Source organism: Dermacentor andersoni, chromosome 6, assembly GCF_023375885.2.
Source record: "Dermacentor andersoni chromosome 6, qqDerAnde1_hic_scaffold, whole genome shotgun sequence".
Classification (NCBI taxonomy): Eukaryota; Metazoa; Arthropoda; class Arachnida; order Ixodida; family Ixodidae; genus Dermacentor; species Dermacentor andersoni.
The window spans coordinates 110,183,579-110,202,501 of NC_092819.1; the positions used below are offsets into that span (position 1 = coordinate 110,183,579).

The window sequence follows — 18,923 nt, forward strand, 5'->3', positions numbered from 1 at the left end:
AATGGCCGTCTCAGAACGACAACTACAACAACGACAGGACGACAGCGCGCTAACTACTCCCGCCGGCTCCGAGCCTCCCGCTCCCACTTAAAATCTTCCCAGCGTGCAACTCGAGTTATCTCGATTGGACCGAGGAGGAGAGATGATAGCACCGTGGATGGCCGCACTCCAGTGTGGCTGATGCCTGCTCGCTTCCGCCATGTTAGAAAGAGACACTTAGAGGCATAGAGTTACTATACTGACTCTAGAGGACAAGCTACCCATAGGGCCCATGCATTGAAATCGGGAACCGCAAGAGCGCCGCCATGTTGCTACGCGCCGAGGTTGCCAGCTCCTGAGACGCTTGCTAGACTTGGTGACAGTAGTCAGTTTTAATCCGGCAACCGTAGCAGCGTAGCAGCATGGCGCCTCGCTAGTAGTGTCGTGATGTGTGCGTGCAGCCGTGTGTTTGGGCTTTATAAGTTTGTTCTTTATTCTATGTTACGGGACGGTGTGGGTGTGGTCCATGTTGGCCGTACAGGTGGCAGTTATGCAACCGAGGGATGATCCTGTTGAAGTTTCCGGTGGTATGCGGTTGTCAGCGGTCATGCCTGTTGCAGGAGTGTCACGTACTCGACGAGGTTACGAGCTCGAAGCTGTGGTCAGATTCTTCGTTGGCGTTCCGTAATTCTCTTCGCACGGGCGCGGTATGTTGCAAAAGCCGCTTTCGCGATCTATCGTAGCGACGATAGATCGGGTTTCTTTATTATTATAAGTACTGATCCAGCTGTAGGGCACATGTAGCCGACAAACGGAAGTCTCAGGAGAGCACCTGAGATTATAATAAAGCAGGCGGCACAGGAACTCCAGGGCACCCAAGGGACAGTGGGGGGATCAAAGCTCGAAGCAGAACGGTACGTAGGTTGGGGCCGCCGAGGCAGGTGTGTGCCAGGGACTGTTCGCACGGACAGCTCCCCTGGCACGCGCAGCAGTGCCTCGCAAGGTCGAGATACTTTAAAGGCACCTGCGCCCATGATCTTTCTTTTGCCTCGGTGCAGTTAGCACGATTAATGGGAATAATATAGAGGGCATCCGGTGCAGTCGCGAGTGCGTCATGGCAAATGTAGCTCGCGTCGCCTGGCGTGTGTAGTAATATCAGAGTTGGTTGTATGAACTTCATCATATTAATGCGCTTTGTTACGGTACCTTAACGGAATGGGTCTAGAGGACGGTGTTGGTACATTTTTTTCGTACCGCCCTAATCCTGTTATACCCCCCACTACAAACACACACACATACCCCCCCCCCCCCCTTTTTTTTATGTATACATACAATTCCTTGCCATGATGGATCATAGCCTCCTTTATTTTTGAAAAATAGAGGAGGCTATGGACGGATTAACCAGTTCAAGTTGTCAACTTGTCAGTAACTGTCATAGGAATGACTGTAATAAACACAATTCCACGATCGGATTGTTTACTTTCATTTTTTGTTGTAACACTGAGGACTACATAGAACTTTATTTTGTATATGTGAGAGAAGTATGTGGATATCACGAGCTTAAGCCAATGTGCGATACACAGACAAAACAACTGCTACAACATGAACTGAATTGAGGGCCACACAACACATACGTAATTAAAGGTGCAAAATATAGGGGGAAGCTTCAAAATACGCTCTGTAGCACTGTAAAGTATAACATATATTGTATGTGTACAATAAATGTTCAAAAAAACAATGCATCAAAGTCCCATTTGCCTTCAAGTTTATTATCAAGTTCAAGTTTACTGAAGTTTATTATGAGCATATGTACAACAGGAATCTACTAACACACCCGCAGTTAAGGTGGCTGTTCGAGGTGTGCTGGCTGCCTCAGTGTAAGAAAAAGAAATTGGGCGAATGTCGACATCAGTGCCACTGCTTCTTGCGCACGTGCCTCCGCGGCATCTTTGTGCACAAGTGTGCTGGCGTGGCGAACGTAGGAGTCATCCGAGAGAAAGAGTATCGTTTACATGGAGAAGTCGCTGTTCACATTGCCTGTCGCTTTCCCTCAAATGTTCCCTTGGCGACTAGGGTGACACACCCGCAGTCAAGGTGGCTGTTCGAGGTGTGCTGGCTGTCTAAACGAAAGAAAAATAAAGAAATTAGATGAATGTCGATACCAGTGCTATTGCTTCTTGCCTCTTACCTGCATTTGCCTCCACGGCCTCTTGGCTTGCTGAGTCTGTATGAGGGAGCTGTTGTGGCTAGGCGAAGGCATTGTCGAAGGAAAAAGAAACGGCCATTCAAATGGGGAATTATAGAAATAAATGCAGTTCTTATGTCTGTTTCTTGCACTGTTCTTGCCTAAAAGTTTTCAAAGACAGTGTCCAGAATACACCAGCACTTTGACTGTTTTTGCTGTTTACCTGCAAGTGTTGCTGTGAGATCCTTAGTATGGCTGCGTGCAGCATTGTAACACTTAGTGGAGGCATTTGAAGTGGTAGCCAAAAATATAAAGAATCATCCTTGTCTGCATGAATGCTTTAAATTTTTAGATGCAGTGGTAACTATTACTATTGGTGCAAGGCCCCCCACATCTATGCGGCAAGTGCCATAGCTCGAAACTGAATTTTTCCTTTAGTGTTTCACAAGGTGTCTGATATGTCCACATTAGACGTGATCCGTTTCTTATTATTTATCCCAGTGTGGAGAGAGCATCATTAAATAGTTTTTTTTTTGCATGGCTTGCTTTTTGGTTTGTTTCTGAATTTATCAAACAGCAATCTCATGATGCTAAAGTGACTCATGATATGACAGTCATCAGCTTTAGTTTTTCAGAAAAACAACGCATTTCCTGACCCATTGTGTGCTATCCCATTACTCGCATAACTTCTCAGAGTATTCTACCTATACTGACTTGCTTGATTTCCACTAAAGAATCTTGCATCTTCAAATACCATTCTTTCCTTAAAATCATTTGACACTTCTCATAGTTTCTGTACCTTGGGCTTCTGATATTCTGCACTCGCAATTTTTGCTTGTTTCTGACTAGAAATGTCTTCTTTAATTTAGAGCTTAAATTTTACCTTTGGAACAAACGGAAGGGCTTGCCATTGCATATCTGCATAAAAGGGAAACATGTTTCTTGCGAAATCCAATTGAAGATTGATGAATGCAGCTTGCAGTGTGATATGACTGAATGATCCATAATAGTAACTCATCTCACTTGGTAAATTAAAGCACTTATTAGTGTGATGTACAAGATACGTTACACTAACGTGGTGGGTTCTCTTGCTTATACAGCAAAAGAATCGGTGCGCGAGAAAAAAATTATTTTTGCATACCTCTTGTACACACTGATTTAAGGAAAATGAGCTGGAGCTGTCCACATAATCTACTTATTTTACCTGCGAGTATGGTCAACAAAAATGTGTCCCAGCTGCTTAGTGGTATTTGAGATTATGTCAGTATTGCATATGTGCCTGTTGTCTAAAATAACTGAATTTTGAAAATGCTCGCAGGGATCTGATGTGCATATCTGCAGTTTATGGATACATGTAAAAGACTCAGCATCAAGTGCAAGTGAACGGACCTACAGGCCCGAAGTCGATCATGCAAATAGATTCGCTGCACAAATTTGTGACCAAAAAAGATATTCCACATGAAATGGCATGCAAGGAAGTGTTGAAAATATTGCACAGTTAATAAAACGCCTACGCTATTAATATGTGGGTTGATACACTCGTTATGCAAAACGGAGGTGAGGCGTGCAGACAGGACACAAGAATAGAGTATTTACAAGCAAACATGCAACACGAGCGTCGCCCACTTCTCTACTCTTGTGTCCTGTCTGCACGCCTCACCTCTGTTTTGCATAATGAATCCTTACCAACTAGCTCAGCTTTCTGTCGTTCTAAGTCTCGATGCACTCGATTTCGTCCGCATTAGGCACTCGCCTCTTGATTACTTCGGGGCACAGAAATACTCGGCATCAGGCTGTTTTTCTGCTGTGGCCTTTGTAGAAGCATGATTGTTCAAAGTGCAACAATTAAACAGATTCTTTGAGTTGCTTGTGGCTTCGCCAGTACAATTCCGGTGCGCTGGTCCGCCTGTCCAGCAATTTCCTACTGAAGGGAAACCTGCAAATAAAAAAGCCGCTCCGCATGTAGAAAAATGCTCTTCTGTGACGCTTCTCAAACGATTGTGATGCCCCACAAGAACTGCCTACTCGCGTGATATTCTCAACAAGGAGATACATTCGTTTACTTACATGTGAAGGTATATGCCTGGGCACTTCGGGGCTTCGGTGGCACAGAAGGCACGAGTGTGCCATAGCGTCCGATGTCGACGCGCGATCGCATGTCAAACCTAAACCGTACGAAATTACTACGCGTCCAAAAAACAGATTCGAAACCGAAATTCGCGTCATCCTTTATTAAATGAATGCGTCGTTCGTGATTTACATAAGTCACGGACTTAGTGATCGCTTTCTGTAAACTTAATATTAACCCACCACCTTCATAACACCTCAGGTATGCGTTTTTAGATGACAAAGCATACGGTGACCGGTACTTGTTTTCAGCTCTTTCAATAGTAATTGCGCTGGCCACATTGGCCAGTAGCAACAGGGCGGCGCCCTAGAGGTTCCCACTTTTCCGGCCCAGCTTTTCCTCTAGAGTTGTTCTACTAACTCTATGCTTAGAGGCACAAGCAAAAATGAAAAAAAAATGAAAACAATCAATGAATTACAGAAATAAATGTCAGAGGTGCCAGTGATGTTATCGGTGTGATGGTGGAAGCATGTCGTGTTTGGACAGTGGTAAAGATTTCATTTCTCAGTTGGCGGCTTCACACATTTAACGCTCTTTTCATCTGTCTATGTCTCCTAAAAAGACAACGGAGCGGACGGCGCTGGCTTTTATGTGAGTGTAGCGGCATCCTGTTGATTTCACTGAACGTTTGGCGCGTTTCGTGTCTGCTGTAACTTAAATTTGCTGTCGTTGTAGTGCCAATCTTCGGCACAGCTTGATATGCCCAAAGAAAGCTGGCAGTGGAATCAGTTGCTACAAGTTTTATTAGAAAACATCCTAAGTGCAATACAGAATGGTTCGCCGACATGTAGCTTGTTGTCTATTTCAAAGCAGTTACGCCGGTCGCCTAGCCCGTACCGCATCCCCAGCTCCCTCGCCACGCGTTTATACTTATGTACGCACGCTGCCTAACTGGTACCGCGTGTCGGCATGGTTTTCTTAGGCACGCGCTTCTTGCACACTAACTATTAACCTCATCTTGAGCGCTTATGGTTGAAGCATGGGAAATTTTTGGCTGACAGCATCAAGGCAGTGCAGGGAATGAAACGAACCCGGTTAAAGGCAGGAAATGTATGCAGACAACTGAAAGGTTCTGCACAGGGACATTTTAGTAGACAAGTTGAATTATATTGATATGTGATAGAACCATCCAATGTTTTCAACACCCTTTTACTGAAAGACCCATCGCGTTCGTGTGCTTTTCTTCTACTGTTCTTTCTCGCCTCGTACATGAAATTTGTTAAAAAATATTCATTTTTCTAAAGAAACTCGCCCGCTTTTGTTTCTCGTGTTGAAATACCGATGTTCCATGCCTGTCTCATCGTGGGTAGAATGCGTGCGAGAGCAGGGGGCTTCCGTCACGTTCGACCGCTGGGTTTCGGCAGGCAGTGCACGCCACATCATTCGATGACACAGTCTTCGTTGCTGATATTTCAAATAAGGCTATGCGCCAAGTGTGGAGGGTCGTCAAAGAACAGCGCGCAGATGAACATGCAAGTGCGATCGTGCAAGATTTCCTTTTTGTTTTTATATCGTGAAAAATGTAACTGCTTGACTGACAGAAATTAAGACCGAATGCAGCCCGAACTGCCGACGTCCTACGTTTGTAATAACCAGATCATAAATGCAGAACACGAACGCATTAGGATACATTTATCAGCAAACGTCCAATCCATGATGTAGGTCTCCTCACTGATGCGCTGCAGTGTTCTTTAGAGGTTAAAATCTAAAGGTTACAAGGCACTTTGCGCTGAACTAACCTTTAAATCCGTCAATTTTTACTCTTGTAACCTATAGATATATATATATATATATATATATATATATATACCTAACAACATTTAATTAAAACATCAACATATTTTGCATGTAACCTTTATTTTATAAGTTACTCGTGATTACAGGTTACCATAAAAGGTACCGTGCTAAGTAGGCCAGTTTGGTTTTCAACGTGGGTCAAGGCATTTTTCGAATTCGGCAAATTCAGTTTTAGGGGTGGGGCACCCAAATAATGGGGGCGGGTGAAGTCAGTTTGAAGTCAGTCAGATGAAGTCAGTGAAGAAGTCCGACGCCGTGGCTGCTCACCGTAGAATTTCGCAGTGCGAGTTGACGCAGGTTCAGCGCCGGGAACGTGATGTCACACTTGGTCACGTGGGCTTCGGTACCATCGGATGTTAACGCCGGCTGGGCGCCCGGTTTTCCGCCTCATGGGGCATATAATGCTTTCGCATTAATAAACTTTATTCACTCGCATACCACCTATTTTGTTCGTCTGTTACGACACAATGACCTCGCACAATTTCGCCTGAATTTCCTGGTTAGCTGACGGCAAGAAATGAGCCATGGTCTTTGGAGATGCAGAAGACTGCAACTGATATGGAGTATCACTATTCGTGTTGCTGGGCTAGTTGGATCGCACTTGTTAATGCGCGCTAAAATTTAGGAAATAACCGCGCCTCTTTGTTTGGAGAAGCTGGGCCCAGAATGCAAAGAAAAAACTGGATTGTCAATGATAATGGCGAGAACGCTTGACAGCCACACTGCTCAAGTCTATCGCTGTTTAAATGATGATGATGATTTACTTCACATGGCACATACCCACTTGTGGAGCCTGGCAACGAAGCGAGCGGTACAGTTACAGTTACACGGTGAAATAAAAGGCAATATAAATGTTAAGAATAGAAATGGAAGAGCAATCGTATCGATTAAAGGCGGGTGAATACAACACGGAATTTTGCATGAGAAATTTGCAGTAAATGATGAGTATAATATTACATTATCGGACTAATCTTTTTTTTTTTGTGCTGCCACCGAAATCGCATTTGGCAAGGCGACCATGCCTGTAGCTAAAGCCCACAGCCGAAGTCCCGACAGAAAGGATAATATGGGAAGTCAACGGTAGCCCTAGTTCGTGAAATGATGCCTCCAGAAGTATTTTTCTTTGTAGCGAGAGTCGAAGCTGTATAAAGGTGCTTCACCGTACATTCCAAAGCAATTGAATTTTTTTTTCGCGTACATGTTCAATCTTTTACAACGAGAAGAAAGGAAACCAAGTGCCCTACTTTTATTAGTCATATCACAAGAAGCCAACAAAAGCACACCAAGGACAGCATAGGGGAAATTGCTTGTAATTCATAATTAAAATAAAGAAATGAGAAATTCATGCAAATAAAAGCGGATGAAAAAAAAAAGCTACTTGTCGCAGGTGCAGTCGTGGCCCACCTGCGGCCAGCTGTGACTAATAAAGATCGGGACCTCGGTTCGCTTTCTCATCGTTCATTACACAACGAGGGTCTCGAATCCGGCAACATTGATGCCTTCCGGTAGCATGTGTGGTTTTATTAATCGGCTGTCTTCACCCAAAAAGATCACGTGCACGTCACGCCTGCGACAAAAAACATGCCACACATCCGCCGCCATGGCCGTTGGTCGTGGCACTGACTAACACACACAGGTTTGATACAAGGAGATAAATATTAATAAACAGGAAAGCAGGTGGGAAAAGGGCGCACTGATGGCTCAATTGGTAAGAGCATCGCACGCGCAATGCGAAGACGTGGGTTCGTGCCCCGCCAGCGGCCAATCCTTTATTCATGCACTTTCATTTGCAATAACTTTTCTTTCCTTTAATTAAATCAATAAGTACAAGTAATTTTCCTATGCTGTCCTTGGTGTCTGTGTCTGTTGGACAATTCTTTACAAAGCTATTTATGTCGCGCAAGTGATCCCACTCTATGCGTACGCCAGTCTCGTGCTAGTTATAGTTTTAATGCACGAAGAGTCTCAGGAGGATACAGAAAATGTGGATGCACACAGCATTTATGCGAAATGTGCGCATGTATACACACGCGCACAGACGGTTTGTAGAGAGGTGCTCGTAATTACAAAGAAACGAAAAATTGACTTCCGGTACAGCTTAGCTTGAGAGCAAAACGCGTAATTTTTCAGTCAAAATCCCACGGCGAAGTAAAAATTCGGCAGAGACACTTAGGACTGCTTACGTTTGGGAATGTGATAGCATTATAGTCCCTTTGGCGAAATGTTCCATTACGTGCATCCCTTGTCCGCGCGTGCTCTCGGCTGCGTTATCACGTGGGAGTGCCTGTAAAAGCCTTCACATATTACTAGCCTATGCACAAATGCACATCCATTCAAGTTAAACAGGCAGTGGGAGGCATGGCTTGTGGACGAGGAAAAGGAGAGCCAAGTGGCTCTCCTGGACCAAGCCCAGCGAGCTGCTCGCGCCAGTGGAGCCCTGGACTAAGGCCCCAACGCCTACTTTTTGTTTGAAAAATAATGTTTCATTCCTTCTTTCGGCTGCGCTGTCACTGTACCTCGGTAAGGGCAAATCAAAACGCGCCAAGCATCACGACGTGCTGGCTTGCCCGCGAGGAGTTCAGAACTCGAAGGACCGCGCAGCGGCTTTCAATTGGCCGTTAATGCTTTTTATTTTATGCACTTATTTTATACACTCATGGCGTAGCGCCACCTCGTCCACATTTGCTACGTAATGGTGTACAAAATGACGTGCCCACTAGGCCACTCCTTTGAACGTGACGTGTGCTATGACGCATGCACTAGGCGCACCTTTATTATCGCGATACCGTTAAAAGCCCCGGGTCGCAGAACATCCGGTGTCGGCGTCCCCTGTCCAGCGTCGACCATCCTTTCGCGAAAAGTCCTTCCGAACCACGCATACCCAACCACTATTCTATCACCAAAGTGGCTCATACCTTGCCTTTCAATCTTTACAAAGTAATTCCTAAGAATATTCAGAATAACAGCCCACAAACAATATGAAAAAGAAAAAAAAACACTGACAGCACATACCTTTTATGTTAGATCTTCTCAGACTTAAATATTAAGAGTGCGAAACAATATCAGGACATCAGCCCAGGCAAGAGGCCGCGTTTCTACCAGAAAGCTCGCCTTCGTTCATAGCGTTCACCGCCAGCGTTTCCCGGTAAACATTACGGTTACGTAAGTTGCAGTGGCCGGGAAGCGTGCAGATCAGTCAAGGATCTTTGAATGCTATCACGGTCCACTTTTAAAGGCGAAGCTTAAGCGTCCTCCTCATTTTTAGTTAACCAGAATCGTGGAGCCACCATGGCATTCGTCTCGCACCCCGGATGCCCAAGTTCGATTCCCACCCCGGGCGAAATTTAGGGAATTTTCTCTTCAAAGGCATTATTTGCTTTCTTTACAGCAACCTCCCGGAGTGAGTGAGTGAGTGAAACAACTTTATTTGGCCCACTGTAGACGCGAATAAACTCGACTCGGGGACCATCAGATGAAACCTGACGGCTCTCTCGCGAGCCCTATGGACTGCCAGGATTTGAGAGGTCTGGTCCTGTGCCTTAATGAGCTTCATAATTTCCTCTTGGGTGAAAGGGGGACCTGCAGAGCAACCTCCCTGAGAAATGTTTCTGTAAAGGGGCACATAATGCTTTCGGATTAATAACGATGCTGTAAATGTAGAAAACAAAGAAGACGTGGAGCGGCTGCGCACGCCACGCGCATTCGACCTCGTTTTTCGCACGCGAAGCAGCGCCGGTGATTCCTGCCGCATCGATCCCCGAGTGCTTATTTGTCGCGTTCCTGACTCTGGGAACGGTGCAGTCGTTCGCATACCTCCACCTCGCAGCTGGCAGGAGCAATATAGGTCGACGCATGGACGACCGAGGCTCATCGTGGTTGCAGCTCATTTCCTACCGGTGAGGACAGCATCTGTTCCTTCGCTAGTTCAGTGGGTGAAGTGCCTGGGTATGCAGACAGCCACGGGCAGAGTCGCCAGGAGAGCGTTTGGCCGTCCTTCTTATCCTGCTTGGCTCAGTATCCTCAAGACATTGTGCTCATTGGCTGGCTGCGGTAAGGGGAGTACTGTCACCGTGTAATAACGCCGTGCGATGGTACCGGTGGTAAGGGCAGCGTTCTCGCTTCCCTCTCATGACAGCCAGCGTTTCGAGATGCTGTCGTTGATAAGATGACATCAGGTTGAAGACGGCGACGCTGTTTGAGACGCTGCGGGCCTCTGCGAAAGACATATGGTTCACGCACCACATTCTCACTTCCTACTCTCCTGGGAAGGCTCACGTCCACATCAACTGGGATATGAATCGCCGTCCAGCATTTTTTAAATGCGTTAGCATTCTTTCGGTGCTTCTCAAACCTTGCGGGGGCTATCTATGAATGTTTGTATGTTTGTATATGTGTTTGTAACCGGTTTTCCGCCTACCTCAGTCACTGGGTAGTTCGTGGTCCTAAAGGGCCCCTCACCAGGCCCTATAGCAAATTTTGGTTATACGCTGGAAGTTGTTAGGTGTCCTTCAGGGAGCGTTCTGCCGCAAAATTTTTTAAAAATCGGCTCACTAGTAGCCGATATAGAAATATTTTACTGCCAAGAACCTATGATCGCGAAACGCAAACGTCACGGGCCCCCCCTTTACATTTTTTTCTTACTTTTTTTTTTGCGGCGCTGCGAATTTTCGCCGACGACGCTGACGGCGTTGCGCGCGACCTCTTGTGATTGCCTCGTTTCGCCCAGCGCACGATTTTACGTGCTGTGCGCAAGGACACATGACTAGCGGCATAATTCAGTGCTACACGAATACTGAGGCCGATTAAGCGGATCGCACAGCATGATCATAGCGCCGTACCACGGGAGAAAATGGCATAGTTTCGGGACCCGCGCACGTGACCACACGACCGTGTGAACAAGCAGATGAAGTGGAAGCACATCTCTCTGGCTTCGGTGCGAAGTAAAAGAAAAAAATCACGCAGACATTCCATTTGTGTGTTCTTTTATTTCTCTAAACTTCAATTCGTCAATTCAAGCAACAGATCGCACAAATAACAGATGTTGCCTTCAATAATTCTCGAAGTCGCGTGTCACCACGAGTGGCGTCACACTGCGGACATGACTACGTACAGCAGGGACGCGACTACGTCACCGTCCGGCTTGGAGCACGGCGGCTGCGAGGAGGACAAATGGCGTTCGGTATGAAATGTCAGACGTTTCCGCGACGTGGAGCGATGTAATACTTTGCATACACGCTCGTTAGCGCGTTTTGTATGATTTGTGCTTGTCAGCTCAAAATGGCCAGTCCTGGTTAGGGGCTCTTTAATGTAGAAAGGCAGGCAAGTTGGTAGCATTCATAATGGTAAGAGTGGGGAAAAAAATAAGCGATGGACGGAGTGAAAGAAAGACAGGACAGCGCTCGTTCTGTATGTCTTTCACGCTGTCCGCCGTATTTTTCTTCGCGCTATTATAATTACGAGTCCGTGGTCGAATGAGTGGCGCATCGGACTGCTGTAATGAGGAAATAGGGTTCCAAGCCAACGGTTGGACGAACTTGGGTCAGTGCACGTGCGGCAGTGTGTACGTGCCGCTCTTCAACGAACCTATATTTTATTTATTTATTTATTTATTGGTACCTAAAATACCCCATTTGGGGTTTTACATGAGGGGTGGGCATATTTAGATCATATTTTCAATGAATGCCTTGAACGATGAATTACTGGAGTGGTGCGCCGCTTCAGCCGGTAGATGATTCCAGTCTTTCGCTGTTTGAACGAAGAAAGAGTTAAGATGAGCGGAGGTGCGATCTGGAGGGGGATAAAACGCCTTTGAATGGCTATGACCGGATGAAGTGCGATGCGCAGGCGTGATGTTGGTCTGATGAAGTTTCATGCCGACATGGATCACCGTAGATGAGGCACTGGTTGCTTACCGCTGCTCCAAGAAACTGTGACGCCGATGGAGCACTGGGTATGCACCAATCGGTCTGTGCTATTCTTCACTGAACGTCTTTGCTGCCAACTTGGGTCACTGGGTTTGGGCCAGTAGGTGTGTGCCATTTTCAGGGGGATCAGAGACCATGGCGTTGAGAACTGGCTCGCCTTCTATGAAAGGATAAACAACCACAACAAGTGGGACGATGCGACCAAACTGAACAACGCCACATTCTATCTAAACGACGTTGCGAAATTGTGGCACTGCAATCATGAAGCCGACCTATCAACTTTGACGGCGTTCAAGACTAACTTCGTAGAGGTGTTTGAACGGCTTGGATCTCACAAGCTTCGCGCCTACCAACGTTTGCGGAACTAGCGCCGCAGAGCGGTGAGACTTCGAGAACGCCATCGATCCCTCGGGAACGCCATCGATCCCTGCAAGCGTGTCGACGCAACAACGGTAGAAAGCGACAAGATCAGGCATATTGTAAAGAGGGTTCACGACGATGCCTTTCAGATGCTGTTGGAAAACAACCCCCGCACTGTCTGATGTAGTGAACCTCTGCCAGAGCTATAATGAGTTGCGCAAGCAGCGGCTCCCCACGCGCAATTCATCCGTAGGCTTTCTCTCTGGCTTGACGGTTGCCGCCGATGACTTCGCTGACGGGGCAGAATAAACAGTTGCTCGCAAAGAGGTGGGCCGCCAACTTTCATTGGTGCCTCGGATGCAAGAGAAACCCCACTCTTCGTTGACGCCCATGCTGCAGCATGTCATCCAGGACCAAGTCGCTGAGTCCATTGCCCCTGCCTTTCGCAACACTCCTGTTGCTGCGCCACTCATCTATGCGCAGGCCGCCATGTTGCCCGCAACGCTGGCCCGTGCCACGTTTCATGCACCAACGCGGACGTCACCGTCTCCCGCCCAGTTAGTGCCACAGTATGCCCGCGTGCCAAACCCGCGGAGCACACCAGACAACTGGCCGATTTGTTACTATTGCGGAATTGCTGGCCACGTGGCGCATTTCTGCCGGTGCCGGATGCCACCAACTGCTCGTTTCTAGCAACCGATATTCAACTACCCGCCAAGACAACTTCAGCGCCTCGCTTCAGCGGATCTGCCTTTAGATTCCATGGGCCCACTCGACGAACCGTCTTCTGTATTTGAGACAGCGTGCTTCCCAAAATATATACGGGCAGTGGTGCTGAGCCGTCTTCTGTATTTGAGACAGCGTGCTTCCCAAAATATATACGGGCAGTGGTGCTGAGCACGAGGTCGCGGGTTCGATTTCTGCTCGCGGCGATGGGTTTTCGATGGGTGTGCCAATGCACTTCGAGAATTCGAATTTGGGGTTAGCTGATACCTGGAAGTGGTCACGATTAATGCATTAATTATGCCCTCCCATACGACGTACCCCATCCACTGGCTAGCTTCACGATGTGAACCTCACAATCTGATTTTAAACGCAGCTCGCTCAACGTATCTGGCTGCCCTTCCGACCAACCACTGGTGCGCAGAATGCCGAAGGCGGACTGCCGATCAGCGTCTGTACGCTGCCGTCCCCTGCTGTACCTGGTGACCGCCGCCATGAACCTCGTCCAGCGCCCGCCTCACTTGCTGCAGCGCTGCCTCCCCAGGCGATATGCCAGGGACGTCTGGAAAGCCATGCTCATACTGGCCGCCTTCTTCTTGGCACTCCTAGCCACGCGCAGGAATATCATGGTGTGTATACGTTCGCTCATATGGTTCCAAATCAATAGCATACCATCGTTGTTATCAACATCACACGACTGCTTTTTACTCAAGGATGAACGCATCTCCTTGGTCTCTCTTTCTGCCTTATAAAGTATTGCAAATCTCCTCACTCCACTGAATTCACTACCATCCAAACTGCTTTCTCCCTTCCCTTGTCACCAATTCAGTTAACTTAAGGAAGCACCAATTAAGGCGAAAATCGTATGTGCCCGTGAAGCGAAAGAAACCCGCCATCCGTTTTCATCATCCGGTGGTACAAAAACCCACGTGAGCAAGTGATGACCTCATGCTCCAGGCGTTGGATCTGCCGCGGCGCGCTGTGAAATCCCACGGTGAACAGCCATGGCGTAGGAGAGACGCCGTGACGCGCACCCCCCCCCCCCTTCCCCCCCCCAAAAAAAAGAAGAAAGAACGCCTTCGCCCACTCAGAAAAGTGAATTAAGGTTGATTAAAGTGAATTAGGGTGCAATTAAGCAAAATAAACTGAATTAAGGTGGATTAAAGCGGATTACGGTGGATTAAGGTTGGTACAAATGCGCGCAAGTTTGGTTAAGGTAGATCTTTATTCTACGATGATAACTTAGAGAAGTGATTATGATATTGCATTCAAATTACGTGTGGATACTTGATTGTCAACCTTCTTATGAGCTAATTACAGCACTAAAGATACTAAAGTTACTGACAGAATGCGTCCATTCGGTGCGGTATGAAAAAACAAACAAACTACAGGGTCTCTTGTGAACGGCGAAGGCCTACTTTTCCTCCTCATATCATTCGCCTCTTTCTTTGCCTCTCCGCTTTCTCTTCTTTCTATTAGTAATTACTGCTCACTACTAAGCATTTTTAGTTATTTGTGATCAATTGTGGCCATTACAATCCTTCGTTAGACATGCCCCTGTTAGACATGTCCCGTTAGACATGTCCCCAGTTATTCACAAAGGAGGTGACAAAAATAATATTGGCAAGGGACTCGAAAAATGGTTAACTTTCGTATTGATAATTTTTTTGCAAAAACATAGCTTGCTAACCGACTGTCAACACGGGTTTAAGAAAAATCGGTCTACGGAAACTGCTTTAAGTATACAGAGGGAGCTTATTCTAGAGAACATTGAAAAAAGATGTCTGACTTTAGGGTTATACTTAGACTTCAGCAAAGCCTTTGATAGAGTCAACCATAAATTGCTGCTGATAAAGCTGGAAAAATATGGCTTCCGAGGAATAACACTTGGACTTATCCGATCTTATTGAGAAAGCCGACATCTGTAAATTAATTAGACAGATCGCAGATAAAACCTTTGGCAGCGGGTGTGCCCCCAGGTAGCCTCCTTGGACCGATACTTTTCCTGTATTACATTAATGATATTATACAAGTAAACGATATGTGTTAATTTGTCGCCTATGCAGATGACTGCTCTGTTTTCTTCACAGGTAAAGAGTTAAAAGAAATAACGCCTACAGCAAGCTCCGTTTGTTATGAACTTCGAGCATGGTCTAAGGCAACCGGCCTCACCCTCAATGAAACCAAAACAAAATGCGTCATTTTTTTGCTCCGGGAAGTTCTACTACACTGCCACATAATATTGTTTTGGGTCCGTAAAAAATTAACGTTACGTCATCCATAAAAACCCTAGGCGTAATATTCACAGCGCAGATGTCCTGGAATGAACACGTTAGTCATGCTTGCTCAACGGTACAAAAAGTTGTTGGTGTGTTAAATTGGAATCGAAGTGTATTACCTTTTAAAGTTAAGCGTCTCACTTATTATGCTCTTTTCCATTCACACCTCAGTTACTGTTCACTTATATGGGGTAACACTACAGCGCAAAATATTCAAATGCTGGAAATACTTCAAAAGAAAGCGATTCGGGCGATAGCGAACGTTTGTTTTTTCGAACATACGCAAGAGCTTTTCCAACAAAACAGAATAATCAGAGCTCGTCACATATATAAATTCAAAACATTATTAAGCTATAGAAATGCTATGCTGGGAAAACTCGATTCATTCCTAACCCTGGAACTTTACAAGAAAATAGAAGTACATATTCATATCATCGCAGATCCCTTTCTCACGTACTAATTATGGCTGTCAACGCCTTAAAGATACACTACCTTTCCTACTTAACTATTTCAACCAACAAAATGTTGATGTGTTATCTCTAAACAAAACTAAAATATTGTATTCGTTCTTATATATGTGTATTGTTAACTACTCAAATCGTTCCGCAGAACTTAACGTTCACACTTGTCTCTATTATACCTAGAATCCAGGTTTCCACTGTAGTGGTTGTGCCCGGACCACGTGGCAGGGTTTGCGTTGTAAACTGGATGATGCAAGGGGCGTCTTCGCGTTTCTAAAATTCGAGCATGTGATGGACGTCCTGGGCTACGTAGCCGAGGTGTCTGTCGCGAAAGCAGCAGCCTATATGCAGATTTTCTTTTTCTATTTTTTTAACATAGATGCACATATATATTTGCAAGTATATAAAATAATTTCTAAGAAAAGAACGTTTCCTAATGGTAACTTGTGTTTATTGTACACTACTGCGAAATTTGTTATATTTATGCATATGTATGTGTGTGTGTGTATTGTAACGCGGTTTATTGAGCACTCAGAAACACGACCGTCTCAGTCGAGCGTCAGACACCGAGAGCGCAAACCCCTCTTCGTCGGCGGGTCGATGATTATAGCGCGTCCATAGGGCGCGCCAGTCTCCTTCGCTGCAACTGCCCCCTGGAGAAGAAGGAGCCATCCTGGCGACTCAAGGAGAAGCGAGGACAAGGGGGTCGTAATAGGGTTTAAGCCTCTGGACGTGCACTGTCTCGCGTCCGCGACGCCTCAAGCCAGTAGATGGCTTTTGCGGCTCGACGGCGTGGTTGACTGGCGTCGTCTGCTGTACGACACGGTAGAGGGACCGTGGTATTGAGCGAGGAGTTTAGAGCATAGAGCAGGGGTGCTTAAAGGTATCCACGGCCAGACCAGTGAGTACGGCTGATACGTGCAGGGAGGTCGGTCATCATCGCGACGGAATTTTTGGAGACTGGTCTTCCGCCCCGAACGAACGGGCCAGCTGACGGCATTACTCGGCATACTTGGAGGCTTCAGACGGAGGCGTGCCCTCTGATGGGTCAGGCCGGTAGGGGAGAATGGTGTCGAGCGTACAGGTAGGTTCACGGCCATATACGAGTAAGAATGGCGAAAATCCCGTTGTGGCCTGTGAAACGGTGTTATAGGCGTACGTAACATATGGAAAAACAAGGTCCAATTTGGTAGGATCCGATCTAATGTACATCGACAGCATGTCACCCAAAGTACGATTGAACCTTTCTGTTATGCCGTTCGTTTGCGGATGATAAGCTGTAGTGGTGTCATGGACGGTATGGCACGCGGTCAGAAGGGCGTTAAGAACTTCGGAAAGAAACGCACGACCTCTGTCACTCAGAAGTTCCCGCGGTGCCCCATGACGCAGTATGAAGTGATGCAGGAGGAAGGACGCAACGTCGCGGGCTGTCGCTGTTTGCAGTGTCGCAGTTTCTGCATAGCGGGTGATGTGGTCGATAGCGACAATAATCCAGCGATTGCCAGCTGATGTGCAGGGAAGAGGACCGTAGAGATTGATGCCGACGAGGTCGAATGGTCGGGACGGACAAGGAATGGGCTGCAAAGGACCAGAAGGACGAGGGGCAGGAAGCTTGCGTCGTTGGCACGCTGTGCACGAGCGAATGTATTTCGCATAAAAGTGTACATGCCACGCCAATAAAAGCGGGAGCGAAGCCTGGCGTAAGTCTTGAAGAGGCCGGCATGGGCGCATTGCGGGTCTGAATGGAGAGCGGAGCATACATCTGTGCGCATATGGCGGGCGACGACTAATAACCATTTGCGGCCATCGGAAGCGTAATTTCGAGGATAGAGAACACCATTCCGCCACTCAAAATGAGCGACCAATAGCGTGACCAATATTGGCGACCAATAGCGCGTGAAGGGCGTGTTGTTGAAGTGTCAGGAATGCAATCCATAAGTGCCGCAATCCAGGAATCCTTGCGTTGCTCCATAGCCATGTTGACGTGCACAGGCGACGAAAACGCCGATTTGATGACTGAAATGCAAGTCATGTCTCTTGGTGTGGGTGACCAAAGAGGGCATCCGCGTCAGTCTGTTTACGGCCAGACCGGTAAATGACGCCTATGTTGAAGTCTTGTAACCGTAGAGCCCATCGCACAAGGCGGCTAGACGGATCTTTTAAAGTCGATAACGAACATAGATCATGGTTATCTGCAACGACGTCGAAGGGGCGGTCGTACAGGTAGGGTCGGAATTTTCCAAGGGCCCTGATGATAGCCAGGCACTCCTTTTAGATGACGGAGTAGTTGGATTCCGCTTTCGTTAGTGTTCGGCTTGCGTAGGCTACTACGTATTCATCATGCCCACTTTTTCGCTGTGCAAGCACGGCACCAAGTCCTATGCCGCTGACGTCGGTGTGTACTTCCGTGGGGGCCGTGGGGTCGAAATGGCGCAGCACGGGAGGCGAAGTGAGCAAATGCCGCATTGTTTCAAAAGCATCGTTGCAAGCTGTGGTCCAAGTAGAAAGTCGTGTGTCGCCGAGAAGCAGCTGAGTCAAGGGGGCAATCATAGAAGCGAAATTCGGGATAAAACAACGAAAGTAGGAGCAGAGCCCGATAAAGCTCCGAAGTCCTTTCAGGGACGTGGGTTTCGGGAATTCGGCGATGGCGCGAAGTTTGGAAGCATCAGGTAATATGACATCTTTCGATACAGCGTGTCCGAGTATTGCAAGCTGCTTGGCTCCAAAGCGACATTTCTTCAAGTTGAGCTGGAGGCCTGCCTCGGTGATGCACTGCAGGACTTGTTCGATACGGTACCTGTGTCGGTAGCCTGTGTCGACTAATGTGGGAAAATCTGGAGAAAAGACGACGACATCGTCAAGGTAACATAGGCATGCTTTCCATTTTAGCCCACGAAGGAGATTGTCCCTCATTCGTTCGAATGTTGCACGGGCGTTGCAAAGCCCAAACGGCATAACGTTGAATTCATATAGGCCGTCTGGGGTCACGAAGGCTGTCTTCGGGCGATCGGCAGGATTCATAGGCACTTGCCAATAGCCTGAGCGTAAATCCAGCGAAGAAAAATACTCTGCGCCTTGCAACCAATC

General features: G+C 47.0%; 1 protein-coding gene and 1 long non-coding RNA gene across 2 annotated transcripts in view; both read left to right on the forward strand.

Moving 5' to 3' along the window:
* Positions 1 to 225: 225 nt before the first annotated feature.
* Positions 226 to 3,686, forward strand: LOC129382352 (uncharacterized). The gene is made up of 2 exons (XR_008610430.1): positions 226 to 686; positions 3,483 to 3,686. It is a non-coding gene; the product is annotated as an uncharacterized lncRNA (long non-coding RNA).
* Positions 3,687 to 9,626: 5,940 nt separating this feature from the next.
* The window catches only part of LOC126522299 (beta-hexosaminidase subunit beta-like), a 96,120-nt gene continuing 86,823 nt past the window's right edge, over positions 9,627 to 18,923 (forward strand). Inside the window, exons 1-2 of the mRNA XM_050171024.2 lie at positions 9,627 to 9,985; positions 13,473 to 13,725. Coding sequence (XP_050026981.1) covers positions 9,942 to 9,985; positions 13,473 to 13,725 — 297 coding nt within the window. The 5' untranslated portion in view covers positions 9,627 to 9,941. The remainder of the gene's footprint in view (positions 9,986 to 13,472; positions 13,726 to 18,923) is intronic.